The sequence below is a fragment of the Globicephala melas genome, chromosome 6 (genome assembly GCF_963455315.2).
Source record: "Globicephala melas chromosome 6, mGloMel1.2, whole genome shotgun sequence".
NCBI lineage: Eukaryota > Metazoa > Chordata > Mammalia > Artiodactyla > Delphinidae > Globicephala > Globicephala melas.
This window is the reverse complement of record NC_083319.1, coordinates 93,274,750-93,299,130: the sequence shown is the minus strand read 5'-3', so window position 1 is coordinate 93,299,130 and position 24,381 is coordinate 93,274,750. Positions and strand designations below refer to the sequence as shown.

At 51.3% G+C, this 24,381-nt stretch overlaps 2 protein-coding genes across 8 annotated transcripts in view; one reads left to right on the top strand and one right to left on the bottom strand.

Annotated features, from left to right (window-relative positions):
* The window catches only part of SEMA4D (semaphorin 4D), a 118,710-nt gene extending 105,904 nt beyond the window's left edge, over positions 1-12,806 (top strand). The window contains exons 17-19 of the mRNA XM_060301217.1: positions 6,989-7,198; positions 10,825-10,922; positions 11,295-12,806. Coding sequence (XP_060157200.1) covers positions 6,989-7,198; positions 10,825-10,922; positions 11,295-11,318 — 332 coding nt within the window. The 3' untranslated portion in view covers positions 11,319-12,806. The remainder of the gene's footprint in view (positions 1-6,988; positions 7,199-10,824; positions 10,923-11,294) is intronic.
* Positions 12,807-13,801: 995 nt separating this feature from the next.
* SECISBP2 (SECIS binding protein 2) overlaps positions 13,802-24,381 on the bottom strand; it is a 39,603-nt gene continuing 29,023 nt past the window's right edge. For all 7 annotated transcript variants that reach the window (XM_030832510.2, XM_060301210.2, XM_060301211.2 and 4 more), the window contains 4 exons: positions 23,987-24,207; positions 15,725-15,879; positions 15,194-15,386; positions 13,802-14,743 (listed from right to left, as the gene is read on the bottom strand). In XM_030832510.2, coding sequence (XP_030688370.1) covers positions 14,640-14,743; positions 15,194-15,386; positions 15,725-15,879; positions 23,987-24,207 — 673 coding nt within the window. In that variant the 3' untranslated portion in view covers positions 13,802-14,639. The remainder of the gene's footprint in view (positions 14,744-15,193; positions 15,387-15,724; positions 15,880-23,986; positions 24,208-24,381) is intronic.

Genomic DNA, 24,381 nt, shown 5'->3' with positions numbered 1-24,381 from the left:
ATTTACAAACGGCAGCTTGCCAATTGCTGGTATATAGGGTTACTTCTTTGTCGGCTAACAATTTGGGTTTGATGTATGTGGCGTTTGGAGATTTAAAACATTAACCGTAGAGCCTCCAGAATGGGAATTGGTTTAACAACTTGCTTCAAGATGTTTAAACGCAGAAAAGATTGGGAGTCTAGCATGCCCCCTCGGATGCAGGAGGCGTTGGCACTGTGTTGGATGGTATTGGGATGGGGCGTCAGCCAAACACACGTTCCGAGTGTGTCCTGGGCTTTGGGCAGCGCCCGGTGGCCCGGTCTCCCCAGGCTGCCATCTTCTAACTCATCAGTAGCCGTGGAGGGAAAGCACGTGGCATGTTCCAGGCCTGGCGGCTTGTTCTGTTTGCTCAGAGGCGAGGAATGAAGTTAGTGAGGAGGACAAGCAAATCTCATTGTTTTCCTTTTTTTGAGAATTTAAGCAAGCTGTGAGAAGCTGCTGAGTGTTATGCTGCTGCCTGATCCCCTGTGGAGTTGGCTCACAAGCCTTTGAGTGGCTCTGTCCACTTGTGACCCCGCATGTGTGGCCACTGGTGACTCCTGCCTGGACCTCAGGCAGTGGGCAGGGAAGTTGCCAGTGAAGGGGACTTTTGCAGACAGACCTGCAAGGGGCGGGTCCGTGTGGCCCCGGGTCCCCTGGGTGCTGCTCTCAGCCACTTGACTCCCTTGGGACAGGGGCCCGGGAACTGCTTCAGGCCCCCAGGCCCGTCCCACAGTGGCAGGGTCCTCCACAGTCACACTGGGGAACCTCCTTGGTGGGAAGGCGGAGAGGCTCAGTGCTGGGGACACCAGGGTCCCTTGCTAGCAGACACAGGCCCTCAGGCCCCATAGCTGGGCCTGCGGGGACCCGCCCCTCAACAGAGCGGTTTCATGTCTGCACTTGGGGAACCTGCTCTTCCCGAGGGCGGCCTGCTGTTGAGGGGCAGAGTGGACGAGAGCATGTCCCTTCTGTCTGAGGCCCCACGCAGGCCTTGTCCCCAGGCTCATCCTGCCACATGTCACTGGGTTGGGTGTCCCCAATGACACGTCCAGATCTAGGCAGGCACTGCCCTCTTCCTCTAAACCTAGCCCAATAGCGAAAGCCGGTTCCCTGTGCAATGTGGGTGTTCAAGTGCACAGTTTAAAAAGGCAGTGTCTCTGGCCATCCCCTCCCCCGAGTCCCAGAAGGCACCAGAACTAAAGACCAAGTTTCTTGTCAGGCTGCGGCTCTGCAGAAATGTTGGCTCCTGCCTCTGCCTGCAGGCACCTCCCTGTCCAGGTTGCTCTCACGTGGCCTCGGGCTGAGTGTCACTGCAGAGCTAGGCTTAGGGAACCATCTCACAGTGGCTCAAGCTCTGGCCCAGCTAAGGCCAGGTCGGCTTCTCACGGCGGGCATGGGCTCGCGGCTGGGTGACTCGGAGGGGCTTCTCAGCTTACCGTCTTCTCTGCATCTCCAGATCATGCTGGTGGAGTGTGTGTGTGCACCTGTGTGTCTGTATGTTGATGTGTGTATGTGTGCATGTGTGTGTGTGTGTACATGGGTATGTGCGTGTGCTTTGCTGACATATCTGTGCACACGTGTGTGCATGTATGTATGTTCTTGTGTGGACATGTATGCACACATCCGTGTGTGTGTGTGTGTGTATGTATGTGTGTGTTTGTGTTTCTTTTTGGTCCAAAGCACCCTGCATGATGTGCCTTGTGGCCATGCTTCCATTCACAGGCCCTGAGTCTTGAGTGTAAGGAGGACAAATTCCAGGTTCTGGGGGCGGGTCTCCTAACTGCTGGCTGTCTTCCGTTTGAAAGCGATGTATGTGCACAGTGGGGAGTTAGGAAAATATTGACAAATACAGAAAAGGGGTTCTAAGCTGGAGAAATTACGAAGGCATGTAGTCATGTTTCACTTTTCTGAAGTAATCCATGCTCCTTGTGGGAAAATTAGAATAGTACAGATAAGCGAAGAAATCTCCCACTACGTGCACATGAGCACATTTACCTTTATTTTGGCTGAAAATACAGATAAAACGTACAGGCACATCTCAGAGATGTTGTGAGTTCAGTTTCAGACCCCACAATAAAGTGACTATTGCAATAAAGCAAGTTGCACAATTTTTTTGATTTCCCAATGCATCTAGAAGTTACGTTTACACTATACTGTAGTCTGTTAAGTATGCAATGACATTATGTAACCTAATTTAGAAGGACTTTATTGCTAAAAAATGCTAATCATCAAGCAAGCCTTCAGCAAGCTGCAATAGTAACATCAAAGTTCACCAACCACAGTCACCATAAAATTATAATAATAATGAAAAAGTTTAAAACGTTGTGAGAATTACCAAAATGTGACACAGAGACACTGAGCAAATGCTGTTGGAGAAATGGCGCCGATAGACTTGCCCGATGCAGGGTTGCCACACACCTTCAATTTGTAAAACACATAGTGTCTGCAAAGTGCATTAAAGCAAGGCACAGTAAAACAAGGCAGGCCTGTACGTGTAACAGCGATTGATAATGCGTCCATATGCACGTCTGTGCAAAGCATGTGTCTGCACATGCACCGTGCGCATATATACAGACAGAAATAGACCTATATAATTTTTTAACAAACGTAGAACTTCTCTTTACCCTAACGGCCCTGCCCTCATTCCTGATACAACTATTTTTCTATGTCAGAGTTAGACCTGTTTTGTTTTTAAAGCTAAGAATGGATCCTCTCTACTTTGGGTGACATTTGCATATTCAGGTTTCAGATGGCCTTTCATGTTTTAACTACAATGTTAGAAATCAGAGCCCTTTAAGCCACCAGGGTCAGAGGGGCAGAAGCGGCCTGGGCCTCGGAGCTCCTGCAGCGAACCCGTGAAGTTGGCAGCCGTGCAGGCATCTCCCACTCCTTCCGACATGGCCCACAATATTGTCTGTAAAGCGCCTTTTGCCACATACGGTCCCAGGGTTTAGGATCTGGATATTTTGGGGGTCACTCTTCAGCTGACCACAGGGCCCCAGCACCTGTGTGACGGGCTTGAGACACTTTGAGGAGGAAAGCTGATGACCTTGGGGTGGTGGAGACCTGGGAGAGCCCCTTTCCTCTCCCGGGCAGGTTCTCTTGGTTTCTGTACAGATGTGAACTCTGGGCCACGCCGGGGAATCTGGAATGAGTGTCCTTGGTGTGTGCAGCCTCTGGGTGCTCGGAGAAGAGCCCCCCCCGCCCCCCACAGGGGTGCACCCGGCCGCCCAGTAGCTGGAAGGACCCAGGGCGTGAGTATGGGCGGTGGGTTGGCCCCAGGGCAACGGGCCTGGGGGTCAGAGTTGACCACACGGAGGATGCCTGGAGGAAGGCTTGGCTGCCTGGAGCTGCACGGAAGGCAGTGGGGCAGCTGTCAGGACGTGGCCTGAGGACTTAGGGTGGATCCCATCACAACCCCCTCCAGCTGGGGACTCTCAGGCCCTCCACCTCTAGGATGGGCCGGCTTCCCTTGGAGAGAGGCCATTGCTCGGAGGGATGCTGGTTTTGTCACACAGTAGAGTCAACTCTACACCAGTAGGTTTCCTTAGACGGTGTGGGTCGAGGTGCGGGCAGGATGGAGCCAACAGTCCCGCAATCCTGAGGTGGGCTGGGACCCGACTCCTGGTGGCCCCGAATTTCCGAGGAGCAGGTCCCTGTGGGACAGGTGGGTTTGGCCTGCTGCCCCAGGTCCCCACTGACGTCATGTGGTGGCCCTGCTGACCGGTTTTAACTGTCGCTTTCCCTCTCTCTTTAATCTCCTCTGCATTCAGAATGAGTTGGATAGTTTTAAAAAAGAATAAATGGAACGTAAGTACTTTAACATATGTAACGTTTTACTACCATTAAATACACATTTAGAGAACGTTTAACGGTGCTTGACGCTGTCCTCACCATGGAGATACAGGTGGTTTCTGTCCTTGTTTGTGCCCTGGCCACTGTGGGTGGAAGGAGAATTTGGCTCCTGAGAGGTCCTGGCCCATGTGGTTTGGGGTGACGAATCATCCCCAGCTCAGGCCACCCGGGTTCTTTGTCCCAGTGTCAGTCATGAGAACCTTCCAGAGGCTCCTGTGACCCATGTTCGTGGCCCCCATCCTGGGGGGCTCGGTGCATGGCACCACTGAGCCGGGCAAGGGGATGAGAACCGACTTCAGTGTCTGAAATTCAGAGACAAGTCACGCATTCTTAATCAATAATGCCTCGGGCATATCAGCTTTTAAAGTTAGACTCCACCAAGGTGCCTGCTGGCCAGGGAATGACTAAATGGAACATGGTGTCACCAAGTGCATTCAGTTAAAGGGAGGAAGTACCTCTGCCCGACTGACAGGCACCCAGGAAGATGCACACAGACGTGGGGCTGTGTACGTGTACGTGTGCGTATATGTACAAGTATGTACATCTGAATGTATACGGAGAGTATGTATAGAGTTATCTATGGGTAGAGTACAAAACGCTTTGTTTTGTACATTATATAAGTTTATATTATGCAAAATTATAGTGATAGAACAAAACACCAGAAATCCTGCCCAGAAGACAACTAAACAGACCCCTGAGGGCTCGTCCACTGGCCCAGGAAGGCTGGGGGCTGCTGTGTAAAACGCTTCTAAACGCTTTCAGGATTCCCTCCAGAGCCTGTGTAACGTGTCTTTCTTCCAAATAGCATTTTATTTTTATCATAAAATCAGTATTTGTTTGTTGTGGTGAATTTGGAAACTTCAGGAAAGTATGAAGAGCAAAAACCTAGTCACCCCCAAATGTAACCAGCTGCAGCCCCACTGGCACAATGGCCGCTTTTAGGCCTTTTCTCGCGTGCATGTGTCCACACACATGTACATACATACACAATGTACTTACATATTGTCTTGATTTAATATAATGTTATTATTACATTTTCGTGTTATTAAATCTTAAACGTGATTCCTGATCAGTGACAACACGGGTGGTTGCCACAGCATTCAGGGGACCCCCCTGTGGGACATTTCCTAATTTCCAATAGAAACGGCTTCAGTGGGTTCTGATCATTGTCTCGGATTCATTCCTAGGATTGTCCGGTTCAAGGGTCTCACCTTCCCTTGGGAGGAAGGTTCTTTGAGGATCCTGAACGTGGTGGGTCACTGATGCAGGGACTGCACAAAGGTGAATAGGTCCCAAGTTGGTCACACGGGGACCTTACTGGCGACGAACCCATCAAAAGTAATCATATCTAAACTAGAAGTCTCTTCCCCTTCTAAAAAGCCCAGCACGTAACAGAGAAATGTCTGCCCACCACCGTTCCCACCTGGCCGTTCCCACAGGCTCCCGCATGCAAGCACACCCCGATGCCAGTTGTTCTCGTGCTGGTTTTTAATCCTTTGGCTCTATCGTTTGTTTTTCCTGCTCAGTGAACTCCAGCCACAGGCAGATGTATTCCTTGTACTGCTGACCATCCTGCATGAAATCACGTTTTATGTGATTTCCCAGGTTGGCGGGCATCTGAGATGGAATCTAGCTTTTAAAAGCTGATTCTCAGGCAGGATTGTGATCAGGTCTGGGTCAGGGTCAGCCTCACGGCATGCCCATCCAGGGCGGTGCTGTCCACGCAGAACAGCAGGCACTTGTCAGGGAGCTGGGTCCCTGGGCAAGGAGGCCAGAGGGCCCCTTCGTCCACATTGTTGGGGTGCCTGCCTGGCAGAGGCAGTTAGGGTAGCAGCAGGGCCTGGCCCAGCACCGCACCATCCACCCCCCCCCCCGCCCCGTTACTGGGAACAGCGGGAACAGAGGGCCTGTGCGTCCCCCAGAGCCCACAGGGAGTAGGGCCTGCACCCCACTCCTGGCCGGCTCTGAGCCAGCTGGGTGCTCAGGGCAGGCGGCGGCTGCTTCGGTCTAGGGCCTGGCCTGGCCTTTGCTCTGTCCCAGCTCAGCTCAGCTGGGGGTCTGCACATAACCCAGGAAGGAGCCTAGTTGTGCCAGCTGGGTGTTTTAATCTGACCTTGTCCTGTCTTCAGCCACTTTTGAGTGGAAGCCAGTGTGTGAGCAGATCACAGTGAAGGCGGCCTGGCTTGTTGGTTCTGAAGCAGGGACAGGAGTTGGGCCCGTCTCAGCACAGCCCTTGGGGCCCAGGGTGAAGCCTGAAGCCCCAGGCTCATCCAGCTGCACTTCGTGGGAGGAGAAGGTGGCCCCATCAAGGAGGTCATTTGCTGAGGCTGTTTGCAGTGTTGGGACCAGAGCCCAGTCTTGCCCCAGGGTTTCCACAGAGTGGTCTCCACAGCCCACCACCCCAGCCACTGTGGAATGAGTACGGGATCTGCGGGTGGCTCGTGTACAGGACCCTGCCATGCTTTGGGAAGGGGGCTTCTGTCTGGGCCCTTCCCCTCCTCTGGTCCACTCTCCTCCAAGCCCTTATTTTGTAAGACAGGCCCTCAGCCCTTCTCAGCACCCGGACACGCCTGGCCAGGCTCCACTGGGGTAAGAGGGAGTGGCCCAGCAGACGCAGAGCTTCAGGAAGAAGGTGGTGGCAGCGGGGCCAGGTGGGCAGATGAAGTTCCCAGGCCCAGACCCTCTGTGCCAAACAGACATCCGCCCCAGAGCTCGGCCACCAGGCACTCCAACGGGGGTGCACAGCCCGGCGAGAAAGGGAAAGGGGGTGCCCCCAATGGCCTAGAGTGTGTCATGGGGATATGGCCACGCAGGTGTGCTTTGAAAAAGGCACCTGAGCAAGGTCAGGGAGCAGGGAGCCATGGGGCACAAGGCACTAAGGGGTCTGTACCCCTTTGCTCCCAAGGGTCACTGGGGACCACAGTGGGGAACCACCTCCAGGCCTCCTCCAGGGGAAGGACAGGGACTTACGGGAAAACTGCACTGTCACTTTGAGTCCAGCTGGGACGAGGCCCCTAATCTGGGAAGCCCCCATCTCCCGTGCCAGGATAGTTCCCATGGTTCCCATGATCCCTAGTGGGGGTCCTGGTGGTGAAGGTGGTCTCTGTGCCCCCAGGTCCTGCGGACGTTCACTTTCTCTGGGAGAAGAACGGGCGAGAGCTGGAGGTGTGTGTTCCTGCGCAAACCCACGCGCTGCCTGATGGCAGGGCCCATGTGCTCAGCTGGCTGCGAGATGCGCTCCGGGAAAGCGCCGAGTACCGCTGCTCCGCGCTCGCCACGGCGGGGAACAAGACCTCCAAGGTGCGGGTCACCGTGACCAGACTCGGTAAGTGCGCTCTCCTAGCCTCGACTCTTCACTATTTACCCTTGTCCCTCGAGCAGCAGACTTGCATGGGAACATTTCAGTCTGGGGATTACCTGTAGGGTTTCACGAACATGGATGAGTTAGCTTTTCACTGTCTGCCTCATTGGTGCATGCATGTGTGTGTGCACACGCACACACCTGTACCCGTGTGCACACATGAATGCATGCTGGCTGCCAATCCCCCGTCCTCCCGATAGAAGACTCAATCTTTTTTTTTTGGCTGCATGGCTTGTGGAATCTTAGTTCCCCGACCAGGGATTGAACCCAGGCCCTGGGCAGTGAGAGTGCGGAGTCCTAACCACTGGACCGCCAGGGAATTCCCTGTGTTAACATTATTAGGTTGGCCGACCCCGTAGTCTATTATGATTTCCCCTCCGGTACTTTTGTTTCCCACGTAGGTAACCACTGTGCCGATTCCTACTTGCTTGGTTCATACTTGTCATTAATTCCACATCAGACCCTGCAGTTCAGTCCCCAGTCAGTACAGACATACTGGTGTCCTGTTGTCAGCATCCCCAGAACCTCTGCACCAGGAGCCAAGTGCCTCCCTGGGACTGGCTCTCCCGCTGAGGCTAGAGATTCCATTCCTCTCTGTTGGATCTCGTGATGTGTTTCCCGGCGTGCCTTCCTTTCTTTGATTTCATTCTTCTGTGAAGTGTCTCTTCTGGCACACCCAGGGTGTATGGGGGGAGTCAGTGTTTTGAGAGCCTATGTCTTTTCTCCATCTTCACACTTAGAGAGTCCAGCAGGCTGGACAGTTCTGGCCTGAAAATCATTCCCTAGTGTGTGAGGCTGGCCCTGTCTTCTGGCTCCTGAGAGCCTGCCACTGACCCTGTGTGACCACTGGCTTTCTGAGCGCTGTGCAAGTGCGTGCCTGGCTGGGCCCCGTCACACGTGGAAGCCCCCGCCTTCAACTCTCGGAAGCGTTTAACACTTATTCACTTTTCTCCACTTCATTTCCTGTTCTTTCTGGAACTGTTTTCCAAGATGTTGGGCTACTTGGGGTGGTCCATCTTCTCTTTCCTGTCACCTCTGCTTCTGTTAGCTCTTCTCAACTTTATCTTGCACACCTGTTAGTTTTCATCCCACTCTCACACTTTATTACTCGGAGGTTTTCATTTTGTTCTGTCATGAGTGCATTCTCTTCTTGCCTTGTGGATGCGGTGTCTTCTCCCCTCTCTGAGGGTTATTGAGAGGATTTTCCAGTTTTCTTTTCCCTCCCAGTTGCCCTTTTTTGGTGGTTTTGTCTGTTTCCCTCAGAAGTCTTGGGACCCTTGATTGTTGGTTACATTTGAGAGGGGCACAAAGATCCCTCCTACGAGGCCCTTTCTCCCCAAGGTGCAGTCTTTGGACAGGCAGCATTCCTACTACTTGGGAGTTCATTAGAAATGCACAGCGACTCAGAAGTCCCGGGAGCACCTTGTGTTAACTTCTCCAGGAGATTCCTACGTGCGCTAGTGAGGAGGCTGGTCTGCCCCGCACCCGTCCACTGTCGTGCGGAGGGCCTCTGGCTACAGCCCACACTTGGAGCAGCAGGCCGTCCAGGGCTTAGGTTGGGCCATCTGTGAGGACTTAGGTTGGCAAGAGGCTGGGGCCTCATCATTCAGTACATAAAGCCCACCATCCTGTCTGCCTTCAGTGCGGGTGCTGCCCAGGTCACCCGTCCTGTGCTCTCCAAGAACACAGTCTCTTGGGGAGCAGAGGCAGGGCAGCTCCCCGGCTGTGCAGAGAGGCTAGGGTCCTTGGGGCCACGTGCTTCTGCTTCTGCACAGCCTTTGAAGCAGCCTGCGCGCCAACTCCCTGTTGCCCAAGCTCCTGAGCGTCTCCCAGCTGCTGGCCTAGGACCCTGTGTGCTTGGGTCTGCTGATTCTGCCAGGGGCCGTTTCCACTGGTCCCTCTGCTTCTCAACTTTCAGGTTTTCACTGTTTCCTCTCCTATTCTTTGTCCTTTTTCAAGAGTTTATATGTAAATGTACATATTTTAAAAGGTCCTTTGTCCTTTAAGTGGGGGTTACAGAGAAAAGGAAGTTACAAATATTCGCTCCCACCTAGAACCTCCGTTCCTGTCGTTTCTGTAGAATGCCCTTGCCTGTTGCTGTCAAGGTAAAATGAATGATCTCGTCATAAGTGTGCCTTACAAATTGTGACCTCTTATCCAGAAGTCAAGTGAACGGTACTATCAGCAAGTAGCTAAGTAGGAGTAGCCAGAGAAGCAACTAGGCAGTTGGGGCCATTACTGCTTGACCTCATCTAACTCAGCTGCCTTATAAGGAAGGTGCAGCTCACAGATGATGAAGGTTAAGTGACTCATCCAAGGTCACACAGCTCACTAGCCAGTAAGGAGCAGGGCTTGACTCTGATGGCAAGAAAATTTACACCTGGGTCACTCTGTGGACAGTAGACCCAAAATCCAGGAGAGGGCATGAGCACAGTTAAGACAGCTCAGTATTTTCTATCTCCCCACAGACCCCACCATGTTTACTGAAGGTACGGGTGGTGGTGGGTGAGGATGTGTTAGAAGATGAAATGTTTCTTTTGGGATTTGGATTCGCACGTGTTGAGTCAGGAGCCCCTGCAGGGCCCCTGTAGTGAAGGGCCACTAAGGGCCCTCCTCCAGAACTCTGGGTGCCTCCCACTGTCGTCCTGGGATGGGGCAGCTCCAGCCGAGGGCTGGTTGTGTGGCTACCGTCACCATTGGGCCTGCTCAGCTCTGCTCAGGGTATTAGTTCGACTTACTGTCTGAAGGACTCAGGTCGTTGGAACCCATTTCTTTCTTGCTTTTTTAAAAGAATTTATTTTGGCTGCGGCGGGTCTTAGTTGCAGCACGCAGCATCTTTAGTTGCAGCATGCATGCAGGATCTAGTTCCCCGACTAGGGATCGAACCCGGGCCCCCTGCAATGGGAGCCCGAAGTCTTCCCACTGGACCACCAGGGAAGTCCCTGGAACCCATTTCTGAAATTAGTCACGTGAGCTATAGTTGAAAGCAATGACGGGGTGCATTTTTATGTTTACAAAGAAAAGCTATGGCTCTCAGACTCATGCCACCCTGACAACCCCTACAAGTAACTCATTTTCAAAATTCAGGATCAAACACAAAAGGAGGGCAGTGCGGGGCGAGTAGCACGTGACGTAAGGGGACGCCAGACCTCATTACCGAGCAGGTTTCTGAACCTCAGCTCCCGCCTCACTCGAGGGAGGCAGCAGCAGCCCCTGCCCCCCACCGCCACGAGCCCCAGAGTATCTGCATTGCTCGTGAGGTGTGGGGAGTTAGCCCCTCTCCTGGCTACACAGAAAGGGCCAGTGAGATGTGCGGCTGGGGCCACTGTGACCTTGGGGAGCAGCTGCTGTGGGAGTTGGTGGCCCGGGGAAGGGCAGGCAGGGGGCACTGACTATGGAAGCCCCTGCAGCCAGGAAGGCGAGGCCCGAAGGGTAAACGCCTCACTCCTGCCCACTTGGCTGCCTCGGCCTGGCTCGGCCCTACAGAGGGGCATCACCTAGCTCACAGCACAGCCTCGGTGCGTGGAGGGCCCCCGGGGGACCGTGAAGGCCAGCAAGCTGAGACCTGGAGCCCCGCCTCTGTCTTGCAGAGGCGACCCAGCAGGAGAGGTGGACCAGAGAGCTCGCCACCTGGAGGGCCGTGGTCGGGGAACACGACCGCATGATGCACAGCTGGAGGAAGGAGTGGGTATGTGGCCGGGCCCGAGGGAGGGCAGGGGTCTGGGGGGCCCGTGCTGCCAGTGGGCCCCACGTGCTTCCTGCTGGCCCACTGAGCAGTTCTGCTTTCTGAAACCTGCACCCCTGCCACCCGCAGCCATCCAGCCTGGAGCCAATCCCCGGAAGGGAGTCAGCGCAGGGTGGGGCCCTTACAGGAAACCGAAATCAGGCAGGGCCAGTTGGTTCTGGCAAGAAGCCCCCATGGCCACTGCGACCCCCAGACACAGCTTAGCACACCAGGCTTCCCTCCCGCGGGACCCTAGACCCCACAGGGAGCACACGGGAAGGGGACTCGAGGCCCTCCTGTTCTGCCAGGAACTCGAAGTCCACGTTGTTCTTTCAGGAACGCTGTAACCAGGACACCTAGCCACCAGGAGGCAGTGCTGACTCCAACCCCAAGCCGACCTTGCCGTCACCTGCCATGCAGCCCTGGACGCCCCAGGGCAGTGAGCTGCCTCCCCGCTGCTGGACGAGGCCATCAGGGCTGCTCAGTGGAGAACACGGAGCCCTGAGTGAACCTGCGACAGTAGCCGAAACCTCTTTTAATTAGGTGCTTAGATGGGACAGAATGGCCTGACAGAAACAGGAAACCAAAAAGGTGTTAACAGGCTACAGACAGAAACCCTGGTTAAGACGGCAGTGTGCATGACGGTTCCTCCCCCAGAAGCACTGTTGTTATGCTCCACAGGTCACTCCTCACCATCTGACTGATTTCATGTCATGCAAAGGGGCCGCCCCCTGCCCCCTAAACAGCCCAGTGTTAGCTCAGTCCCCTCTTAACTGCTGGTTTTACTGCTGTGGAGCCACCTTCATACTTAGCCACTCGACTCTAAAGGACAGGGAAGGGCAAGGCTTCAAATGACAAGAATTTGCCTTAAACCTTGAGTGCTGAGGTCCCAACTCAGGAGCTAACAAACATGGATTGAAGAGACTCTGTTATTCCTCACTAATATCAGAGCTTCGGCCTGTTTTCTAAAGCTCCCAGTGTGCACCTGTGCACTGGCGGCCACGGCCTGGGCACCGAGCTTGTATGAAGCGGAAAAGCCAGCAGGTCAGCTGTGTGCCTCTCCCAGGTCACAGTCACTCTTCTCACAGCGGTGCGGGTCTGATGAGGCTACTCTGTACACATGCTTCTGGGTCCCTAGTTGTTCACGCTGTGTGTGTGTGTGTGTGTGTGTGTGTGTGTGTGTGTATAAATATGAAGGCCGAGGCTGCTCAGCCTGTAACCTTACAGATACTTTTTGTTTGTGGAATGACGTTTTTTTAATGGAATGCCAGTCTATCATAAAACCAAAACCTCTGTTAAGTTATACTTCTCCTGTGACCCTAGCAAATGGATGTCTCCTCAGCTTCATGACCACAGCTGTTTCCAGACCCCCTTGTCCTGAAGCTGGGTACCTTCGTACAAGAGCAGCACACATTTCCAGCCAGTCACCTAGAGGATCCATTCTGAACAAGGCTTCTGAGGACGGCTGGCTTCGGGGTTAAAGTTGTCCCGTTTGCCCACCCAGCTGCTGGCCCACCTTGCCAGCAGACGCCAAGCTGGCTCACGGACCGCCACGCACTGTGACAGGGTTTTTGGTGAAACACCCATCGGCCCTCGCTGTGGTTCTAGTGCAGGTAGGCTCCAGCCACCACAGCTGCGGAGTGGATAGCTCCAAGACTGGGGCCCTTTCCTTGGTGCTATGATTCTTCCTCAAGTTTGGATACAGTCAGAGCACTTTCATGCCCAACAAAACAAAACAGACAGTTGCAGTTATCACAACGTCAACATGCAGGGTCCTGGTGGGAAATGGGATTATGAGGATGAGTTTTCTCTGAACTGTTTGTTGGAAGAAAATAAAGAGTTCTTTCTACATTTGCTCAGTGAAGCGTGTTTGTATTTGGGGAGCCTGCCTGCTTTCTGTGGCACCATCAGTACAGAGTAGGTCACTGTGTCACCTGCAGCAGTGGCCTCTGTCAGGAAAATGACACCATGACCAGGGCAACTCAGCATTAAGTCACACAAGTGAACCCTCTCAGGAGCTGAATGAATGTGATGTTAAAAACCCAACGTACTTTGTTCAGCTAATCTGAACAAATACTACAGACCCAGAGGCCTTGGGGGCTCTGGACAAACAACGTGCATCTCTAGCAGAGATTTCTTAATGATTTTTTGATTTGTCAGTTTTATAATTCTAGACTGCTGAATGCAGCTGACAAGCTATTTAACTTTCTCCCTATAAGTTCATTTGGAACCTTTACTTTTCAAACCTACTATAGTTGACACAGGGTGGGGTCCTCCCTGCTATTCCTCCTGGTGGCCCTGAGGGAGAAACCTGTGACAGGATGGAGGGCTTGGTGGACCAGATTGCATGTCCCTCATTTAAACAGCTCAGAAAGTGTATGGAAAAGTAGGGCACACACCGGGAACAACAGATGAGAAGATAGACTGGTGCTTCCCACAGATGACCTCCACCTCGCCGCCAGCCCTGGCCACGCAGCGGGCCATTTCCGACTCCTTATTCCACTTTTATTTGCTTGTCACAGGCCACTCACTCTCAGAGGTACATCTGGCATGACTGAATTCAACTAACAGTATTTTCAAGCCCACACGATACCTTGCTTGCTTGACAAGTGCAAAGCAGTGAAACTCGTTCCTGCCATTTCCCGTGACCAGCACGCCAGCAGGCCAGACCGAGGCGGGTCCAGCAACAGTCTCTAAGGGTTAGTCTCTACTTCGAGACCCAAGAGGCCTGAGCGCAGCAAACCTCTCCCTGCTCAGTCCCCTTCAGTTCAAAGAAGAGTGCCCAAAAGACACGTATCAGGACGCAGGACCACTGATTAGACCAAGATGACTGGAGTCTCCAGTGAAATTAAATAATCACTCTTTATTCAAAATAAATAAGCCCTCTTACTTACAGGAAAATATGAAAGTAAACTTCTATCCTTCTGGCCTCTAAGATAGAAACCACATTCAAAATATGTTCACTTACAAAAGAAAAAAAATATTTGCAGATTATTTGCAGAAAACTGAAATTTAGGAACTTCAATATACATTTGTTTCTTTGCGAAATAAAGAATAAAAGGAATAATTCATGTCAAAAGGTCACAGGTTAGAGAACCGATTTTCCTCCTGAGGCTCATTTTAGCAAACCCTCCAAGTACCCCCAAATCTTCTGGCCAAAAAGCCACAACCTGAGAAAGGAACCCCTCCCCACCCCACCGCTCCTGCACTAACACTGGCTCCCACAGCGCCCGTCCAGCGGCTTCTGCAGGGCTGTGCTGGGTCACCGGGACCGGGAACATCAGGCTGGCACCCCGCTGCCTCCCAGCCACATCACCTCAGACCCCCGCTGCTTTCCACAAACTAACTTGGCTCAGCTACTCTGCAACGGAGAGACGTTCCCTTAGCAGCAGAGTACTCCAAGTACCACCTTTTCCAGCATTTTCCAGACTCATATTGCACTCAGAGGGCCAAGGCTGCATCCCGAGGCTTTGTGAAAAGGTTTCCGCCAGCATACCAAGTGCCCGTCCATGGGACTCGCAGCTTTTGGATGCCTACAAACACCACTGGTTAACTTCCCAATTAAACAGTCATACAAAACACACACTAGGTCAACGAAGAACTGAGAAGAAGAAAAAGACCCCGAAGTCTTTCAGCCCCCGCCCCCTTACCCCAAATACACAAACACACAGGAAAGAACTTTTATAAATTCAAGTTCATCATCTGAGAGGTCGAAGCCTCCAGCGATTCCTCCAGTTCCAGGGCACGTCGAGTGTATGCTTCCAGATGGTTTCTCCAGATTTCAACTGGAAACAAGAAAGTGCACAGCTGATGAATGGCAGGGACAGTCAGGGAAGTCTCTTGGAAAGCAAGCAGCATGTGGCCTGCCCAGCGAACCAGCTCCCTAAATGGGGCCCAGCAAGGACTCAAGCCCAAGTCCCCAACTGCAACCCCCTCGTGAGCAGCACCAAGCACCTTGGCGCACGCCGGCCTTGACAACCGCCCGCCAGGGATACAGCTGTCCTCAAGGATGCCCTCTGTTTGGGTGCCATCTGACCCGAGGTCTGTCTGAGACATCCACTGACCAGCCCTCCCAAGTCTGAGACCACCTCTTAAACAAGGGCCGGGTCTTAACGGGGCCTTTTGCAGCTGGTCCTGCCACAGTGGCCATGCTGCTCTCCTGGGCACCCTTTTTAATCCGTGTCGATGAAGACTTAGAGGAGGCTCAACCCCAAATCCATTCCCCCAGCACTCACTGTAGTGTGGCTCCTCTTTTCCGGCAGGGGCCAGGGGTCTGTTCTCTGCAGAGCAGCTGGGGCCCTGCGTGGGCGGGCTAGCGGGTGCAAGGGGCCCAGGCTCTCCCGGCAGCTCCCAGTGCGCATTCTCCAGCATGGTCCTGTACGCCTGCCGGGCCGCCATCGTCAGCTCGACCATCTTGTGGAACTGGTCCTTGGGCAGAAACGAGAGCACAGGTGACATCCCCTGCAAACTGGCGATGGCGCCCTCCACGGGGAAGCAGGGTGATGCCCGCCTGCGGTGCTGCCCGAGGGAAGAGCAGGTGCTGACCTCAGGCCTGCTTAAGGCTCCTCTGCGGCAGGAGTGAGCCTGGACCTAAATTCGGAATCACACTTCCATGCTTTTAAGGAAAGAAGGCCACCAACGCTGCTGCCTTCAACACGGGGGCCCCTGAGGCTCAGGGCTGCTGTGCTGTGGAAGTGCAGACAACCACCATCCCTCCCGACTCCCTCCCACAAGCAAGATAGGCCGGCGCCCCCTCGCCATCTCACCTGGGCCCCGTCGTAGCTAAAGATCCCCACCACGCTGACAGGAACAGCCTTGTTCAGACTGCGCCCCAGAGCTTTGCGGTTGAGAGCAAACACAAAGGGGATGTTCTGCTCACAGGCGTAGTCAATGATAGTGTGCAGGGTATCGTCCAGCCCACCTGGTCAAAGGACAATGAAAAAAATGACAAGGAAGTGCATCACACGAGCGTGCTGGTGACACTGGCCGCCAAGGGCTTTTCCCGACAGTGACACTCCTGGCTATTTCCTTACTCAAGCCAGTGTACCAGGCCAGGTTTGACCAGGAGAGAGCCAGTCACTGCGGTGCAAGTACACTACTACTCTAGGCCACATGGAAGAAATCAACTCTCCAAGAGACACTTCTAAAAGCAATAAAACGTGTCCACGTCAAGTCAACATCTGGTGCTGGTGCTGTGCGTAATGGAAAAATGAAGGCTTGGTTAAGTATCTGCTGAATACCGCGTGCCACTCTCGGTCTAACGGCCTCGTGTGGACTGGCTCCTATATCCTCACAAAACCCTGAGGGGGAGGCTGCACCCCACTTAAGAGATGGAAATCCAGAGCCCAGAGAGGTCACTGAGTACCTCCAACCCTGCCTCCCAGCGAAGCAGCAGCCAGGCAGGAGTGGGGCGGGGGTGGCACTGAGAGCAGAGAGGGTTAAGGGAGCCCTGCATGCGGGTGACATGCCTGTGAAGCCAGAAACCCAGCAGCACTGACAAGTTACCACCAACAGGAGGATCACATCTGGACGTCTGTGCACAAGTAGTGCAGAAACCAGTATGCACACACGCATCAGCCAGCTAGAACATAAAACGGAAGAAATGACTTTATACATGACAGCAACCAAACACTACAACAGGTAAGGATAAATGTGGCAAGAAACGTGAGAGATTTATAGAGCAACTTCAACATGCTAGTGAAACACAATAGAAAATCTAAACAAAAGGCACCTATGCTCTTGGATGGAATGATCCAATATGATCACGTCAATTTTATGTTAATGTAAAACTTTTTATACTGTAACTTCCTCTAAGTGGGATTTTTTTGAGAAATTAAAAAATATTGTGTTGGCCAAAAGGTTCATTCTTTTTTTCCGTAAGATGTCTCCAGTAGCACTTAGATGTCTTTAACTTCATTCGAAACAATTTTGTTAGATTGTATTGTGACAGCTGCCATATCAGCATGCATTTAAAAAAACATCAAAATTGGTGAATTTTTGTGTAGCCATTTTAATATTGAAGATGGAAGAAAAAAAGCAACATTTTCGGCATATTATGCTTTATTATTTCAAGAAAGGTGGAAACGCAAAAGAAAGATTTGTGCAGTGTACGGAGAAGGTGCTGTGACTGATCAAATGTGTCAAAAGTGATTTGCAAAGTTTCGTGCTGGAGATTTCTCGCTGGCTGATGCTGCACAGTCGGGCAGACCAGTTGAAGTTGATAGCGACCAAATCAAGACATTAATTGAGAACAATCAACGTTACACCACACTCAGGAGACAGCCGACATACTCAAAATATTCAAATCAAGCACTGAAAATCATTTGCACCAGCTTGGTTACGTTAATCGCTTTGATGTTTGCGTTCCACATAAGCAAAAAAACCTTCTTGACTGTATTTCGTTATGCGATTCTCTACTGAAACGTAACGAAAATGTTCCGTTTTTAAAACAAATTGTGATGGGTGATGGAAAGTGGATACTGTACAATAATGTGAAATGGAAGAGATCCTGGGGCAAGCAAAACGAACCACCACCAACCACACCAAAGGCTGGTCTTCATCCAAAGAAAGTGATGGTGTATATACAGTGGGATTGGAAGGGAGTTCTCTATCATGAGCTCCTTCTGGAAAACCAAACGATTAATTCCAACAAGTACTGCTCCCAGTTAGACGAAATGAAAGCAGCACTTGAGAAACATCCAGAATTAGTCAAAAGAAAATGCATAATCTTCCATCAGGATGACGCAAGACTGCATGTTTCTTTGATAACCAGGCAAAAACTGTTACAGCTTGGCTGGGCTGGGAAGTTCTGATTCATCCGTCGTATTCACCAGACATTGCACCTTCAGATTTCCATTTATTTCAGTCTTTACAAAAGTCTCTTGACTGAAAAAATTTCCATTTCCTGGAAGACTGTAAAAGGCACCCGGGACAGTTCTTTGCTCAAAAAGTTTTGGGAATATGGAATTATGAAGTTGCCTGAAAAATGGCAGAAGGTAGTGGAACAAAAGGGTGAATACGTTGTTCAATAAAGTTCTTGGTGAAAATGAAAAATGTGTCTTTTATTTTTACTTAAAAATCAAAGAAACTTTTTGGCCAACCCAATACATAATATGAGAACAGCCTTTTGAAAAAGGAAACGTCAGGCTAGCATCGCCAGGTATTAAAGCTTGCTATAAAACTACAAAAACGTAAACGGGGGATGAAGAGCGACAGAATGGAAGGTCCAGAAACGACCCAAATGCGTGGTGCTTGAGCAGGTCTGCAAAAGCACTCTGAAGCACCGGAGAAGGTGCAGAAGGGACAGCGAGCAGGTCAGCCTCTGCAAAGATCCATCTTAGACTAAAATGCATTCAACCTAAACAAAAATGAAAACATGGAAGAACCAGGAAAAAAAAAGAATTAAGAAAAAAAATCTTTAATAATCCTGGAGCAGGAAGGTCGATGAATGACAAAACCTAGATGCAATAAAAACAAGAATAAAAAATACTAATATGTACACACCTGAAGTCTCTGAATGGCCAAAAAAGGTTTAAAGAAAAACAGACACATGACAAAACAAAAATATTTACACCTCTTACCCAAAGGGGCTCTTATTTATTAAAAAAAGGTATACATAAATATAAAAAAGACTGACATCCTAAAAGACAAATGGGTAAAGAATCAACAATTTACAGAAAATGCCAAGCCCTTAAACAAGTGGAAAGGTACTCAACCTCCCTTCACAAGAAAATGCTAACAGAATCTTCCCAAGAGGGTGGGGAGGCCAGGAGGAAGCAGCAGCCCGGCTTCAGGGGCTGGAGTGTCCCCGGGGGGCAGCGTGGCATGTGCGTTAACCTGGTAAGTGCACAGGCCGTTTCGCTCTAGGAATGTACCTACGGAGATGTTCAGTAAGAAACAACAGTGTGTGGACTTCCCTGGTGGTTCAGTGGTTAAGACTGCACTTCCACTGCAGGGGGTGTGGGCTTGATCCCTGGTTGGAGAACTAAGATCCTGCATGCCGCACAGCGTGGCCAGAAAAAAAAAAAGAAAAAAGAAAAAAACTACAGTGTGAAAGGTGCATCCTTGTTTACGGCTACAGAAATCTGAATGCAACTTAAGTGACCATCAGCCCGGGACTGCGCAGCCAGAAGAATGGGAGTGTCCCGAGCCAGACTGTGATACTAAAAAGAGCAAGGCACAAATGGGATCCAGGACACCAGATCTCACACTCACACACACACACACACACGGACTAACAAGGACACATCAAAATATAGCAATGGTGGTTGCCTCTGGGTGGTGGGAAGTATCTGGGGGGACTTACTCCCAAAGGAAAGTAACAAGCACTGAATCCTGCCCTCTTGCATGGTGAGCTGTTTGAACCTAGCATCTGAAAGGAGGTTACAGCATGGCATTGCCCCGGTTCCTCTGGAAACTGACCAATTCCTGAGTGAACACACAACGTCTGCATGGAAGGAAAAATTTCCCAAGATCTCCTATCACCTGGTATCTAATTATATATGATTACCTAATCTTCTTTCAAGAGGAACTTCTCAAATGCACATCCTACTGCTCTGAGGGAACTGGGAACTCATTCTGCAGCTGGTTTGACTGGGGATTAATGGTTAAGCCCCATATCCCTGAAATCTGCCCACCCCCCTGCCCCAGATCTACCTGAAGAGTATCAAAGATGAGGATGAAATCTCTGGGGATATAAACTTTAAAGAAAAAACAGTTCTGGGCAGGTGGTGAAAAGGGGGAGACAGGACCAGAGGTGAGGCGATGGCTGTGTTCCTTACAGTGATATATTTTCAGCTTACCATGGGAGGCTGACCGAGTCTCTTCAACATCAGCCCCATGGCCTCTCACTCAAGGGTCTGTCTCTGCCTTGTGTACCCCAACCCAGGAGCTGGTCACAAAGGCTGTTACAGCAGTGTACCGAAAAGAGCTATAATGCAACCGGCCCAACAGCTGCCATCCATAAAAAGGCCAACTTACTTGGCTGACCCTTCTGGTCCCTGAATTTGGGCTTTGGGAGGACCCCTGTCACCCCAACTATGAAGAGTGGCTACTGTACCCAAAATGCATATGAGGATTACACTGAACACCAGCTTTCCTTCTGTGAGTCTGGAATGTGGGGACATGCCAGGCAGAGGGTGCCCATGTGACCAGCCCCAAGGAGCCTCCCTGGTAGATGACATCACACTTCACACGTGTTGTCACATCTCGTTTTGAGGGAATTCAGCGCGTCCTCTGACTCCCCTGGGAGAGGACACTGGAAGCATGCCCTGCTTTCCCCGACACAGCAGCCAAGTCAAGATGGTTTTGCTCAGCCCAGCTCCCAGCCGACGTTACTAGTGAGAGCTGAAAGCATCTCCAAGTGCCGACTTCTCAAAGTTCCACAGGAAGACAACTTAAAACAAGCAAATGCTCAATCAGGTAAACAATTTCCATTTAAAGTTTAAGTTCAGAATTATCAGAACAATGCCACTCGGAGCAAATACAGTATTTTAACATAATCCCAGGCTGTAATACTAAATTTTACATGTAAAATGATGACAATCTATTGGTTATCTTTTCAAAGGAATAAACATTCCTAAAACACATAATCGAGTTCTTTATGCTTCAAAGCAAAAAAAAAAAAAAACAATGTAGGGACGGATGATTAAACAACGTATTTTAAATGAGTAACAAATCCTTGAGATGTCCATCAGTACATTCTTAGCTCCATTCTCTGCCACAGTCAGAGGAGTGGAGGCTTAAAGAAAGAGCAAGGTGGACTGCCAACTGAGTACACACATTCCCATTTTTTGGTTTGTCTTTTTAAATTTATTATTATTATAATTTTAAAATTTATTTTTGGCTGCTTTGGGTCTTTGTTGCTGCATGTGGGCTTTCTCTAGTTGCGGCGAGCGGGGGGCTTCTCTTCGTTGAGGTGCGCGGGCTTCTCACTGGGATGGCTTCTCTTGTTGTGGAACACGGGATCTAGGCACGTGGGCTTCAGTAGCTGCGGCACATGGGCTCAGCAGTTGTGGCTCTCGGGCTCTAGAGCGCAGGCTCAGTAGTTGTGGCACATGGGCTTAGTTGCTCTGTGGCATGTGGGATCTTCCTGGACCAGGGCTCAAACCCGTGTCCCCTGCATTGGCAGGCATATTCTTAATCACTGTGCCACCAGGGAAGTCCCTGGTTTGTCTTTTAAAGGTGAAAATCCACAGGAGAATGCAAGATAAGAGCAAAAAAGTTTTGGAAGCTGAAATGCAAACAGTTGACTCAGCTGACCTAAGCCAACAATGGGAAAACCCCTAGACCCAGCCATTTACACCCTAGAATTCAATCCCCAGAGCTTGGCAGCTAACAGGCAGCACCGGGCACTTCAGAGACAGGGTGAAGTTCAGATGAGGTGACAGCAAGTTGATGTCCAGACCCACTTCACCCAGCCGACATGCCAGTGCCAGGCCTCTGGTGAGGCAGATGGGCAGGTCTGTGGGACACTGGGACCCACACTTCTAACCGTGGGCATAAGGACAAGGTCACAGACTCCCAGCAGGAGGTAAGAGAGTTCTTCCCCAGGGAATATGGAGTCAGAGAGACAGAGCAGCAGCCCAGCTGTCATCCTACAGCAGAGGTTCTAGCTTGGCATCCATAGCAGCAACTAAGAACTTACTAGAAATGCAAATTTTGGGGCCTGCTGGACCTGCTCAGGAAGAAACTCTGGAATCTGTGTCTTCACCAGCCTCCTGGGTGACTCTGATGCTCACTACAGTTTGAGAACCACTGCCCTCAAATGCAGCTCAAAGCCTTTAAATGCCAGCCCCACCCCCAGATTTCTAGTCAGCTATAATAGCTGTTAAAGACAAACAGGGGACTTCCCTGGTGGTCCAGTGGTTAAGACTCCGTGCTCCCAATGCAGGGGGCACAGGTTTGATTCCTGGTTGGGGAACTAAGATCCCACATGCTACACGGTGTGGCCAAAAAAATTTAATAATTAAAAAAAAAAAAAAGACAAACAGATAGCAGACACCGGTATCTGCAGAAACCTCCACCATGAGATCAAAACAGCAAACCACCTGGGAAGGGAGGCTATGCAGGGAGAAGGAAACCTCACATCACTATTATTCTCAGGGAGGAAACACATCCACAGAGGAACGGCAGCTGCAACACACAAAGAAACTTCAGAAAACAATAAAAATAGCTCCCAGAAATTAAAAATAATAGCAGAAATAAAAACCTCTACAGAAAGATTGAGACATAGTTGAAGAATCCTTACGGAAAACAGAACCAAACGAAAGAGGTGAAAGGAAGAGGAAAAGTCACAGGAGGACAGCAGTGCAGGAGGCCCAGCATCTGAGCAACATGGTTCCAGGAAGAGCCTAGAGAGGACCAACTGTAGGGAGATTCAGAGCACAAACCCAACAGCACGTCCGAGAACTGAGGGCACTGCCTGCAAACCGCCCCACCTCCCAGAACCCTGCGCACAAGGAATTTCCCACAAGCTTCCAGAGATAAGGGAGAACAAAGGGGAAAAGGTCAGAAACCAGAAAGCCTGGATTTCAAGCACCATCTTCTAAATGTGCTGCCATGTACCCTTTCTCTCATAAGCCACTGGGGGATGTGCACACCCCGAGACAAAGGAGTGCACGAGAGCCACTAAACACCACACCCCAACAGGGATTGGGGGAGGCCGTCCCCAGGACGACAGCTGCACAGGAAGCACAGAGCCTGGAACGATTCCAGGAGAGACGCTGCAGAATGCCCGATGCACCCATTGCCTTAAGAGGTTCAGGCAGCCGGGTGAGAGCTTGAGGAGTGATTCATTTCAAGTTCAGCGCCTGCCATGGGACTGTGGTGGGGACACTGCCAGCACACAACCGAATAGGCAGGTCCCGAGACCTCTTTCTGATGGCTGGGACTGGACCTGCCCTGAACTAGGACGGGGATAAGCCCACTGGGCTGGCAATGAGCAGGTCCAGCTGCTGCCCTAGTGCCCCTGGGTGCTGCAGGCAAGTCAGGAAACCTCAAGTCTTCAGACTGGAACAGCAACCAGAAAAGCTCAGGGCTAGGATCTGGACTGGATCCCTCAAAGTCCAGTTCCAGCCGAGTGGAAGTTTACACTGAAGGAGAGAGGAATAGGACCAGAGAAGGACTCCGAACACTTACACGAAGATGGAGGACCAGTGTCTAAGTGACGGCATTCTGCTCTTAACTGACAACCCCTCTACCGCGCAGCCTGAGGAGGACACAAAATGGACCACCCAAGGGCCAATGGGAGATGTCACAGACGTCCATCTGTCGGTCACCTCGCCCAGCGTATCACATCCCGAAAAACGGAACCAACCTTCCAGCATCAGTAAGATGGCCAAGTGCTTGGACAAACCCATCTTTTTGTTGTTGTTGTTCTTTTTATTTATTTATTTTTGGCTGTGTTGGGTCTTCATTTCTGTGCGAGAGCTTTCTCTAGTTGCGGCGAGCAGGGGCCACTCTTCATTGCGGTGCGCGGGCCTCTCACTGTTGTGGCCTCTCTTGTTGCGGAGCATAGGCTCCAGACACGCAGGCTCAGTAGTTGTGGCTCACAGGCCCAGTTGCTCCGTGGCATGTGGGATCTTCCCAGACCAGGGCTCAAACCCGTGTCCCCTGCACTGGCAGGCAGATTCTCAACCACTGTCCCACCAGGGAAGCCCAACAAACCCATCTTTAATCAGTGGACAGATGAGTTAGTCACAGACTGAGCAAGCACATTTAAAACGGACAAAAGCCCAATGCAGGGACCGCCTAGCTGCCAGTCACAAAGCCTCTGTGGTGCGAGTGACCAGTAACCACAAGAGGCCTGCGCAGGCCAGCTGAGCCACACTGTGAAGACCACAGCCTGCCTCACAGAGGAATGCACTGGCTGATCCCATAAACTCTGGAAACAAATTACTCAATTAAGAGAAAATGAAACAAACTGAGGTGCCGAGGCCTCGGTGCCCCTTAGCTGCTGATGCGTGTGTGGCAGCCAGAGGGTGTGTACTGCAGGGGGCCACACGCCAGGGACGCCACAGCGCCCTTACCTTTCGACTGTATCTTCTCACAGTTGGGGGAGATGATGACGCATTTCAACTTTTTGAGCTTCAGATGTTTGAGAACTTCCCTCAGCCCCAACACAAGTCGGCGTTTGGTCTTAGCCTTGACTGGATCTTTCTGGTACATACGATCTTGGAAACGAACCAGCTCTTTCAGCAGGTCCGTAACACAAGCGTCAACTTCTTTACTGAGCATCTGGCTGCAGTAGCTGAAAGAAATGTTAGACACAGTCACGTTTCCACTGGCTGCGACACTCCAGCGCACTGCTCCTGGCACACCTCAGATGAGGGGGACAGCATGCCACTTTCAAGAAATCACGCTCTGATGAGCAATACTAGTCAAAAAGGTGGAACTCCTGATAGGATGTTATGAAAGGTATGGA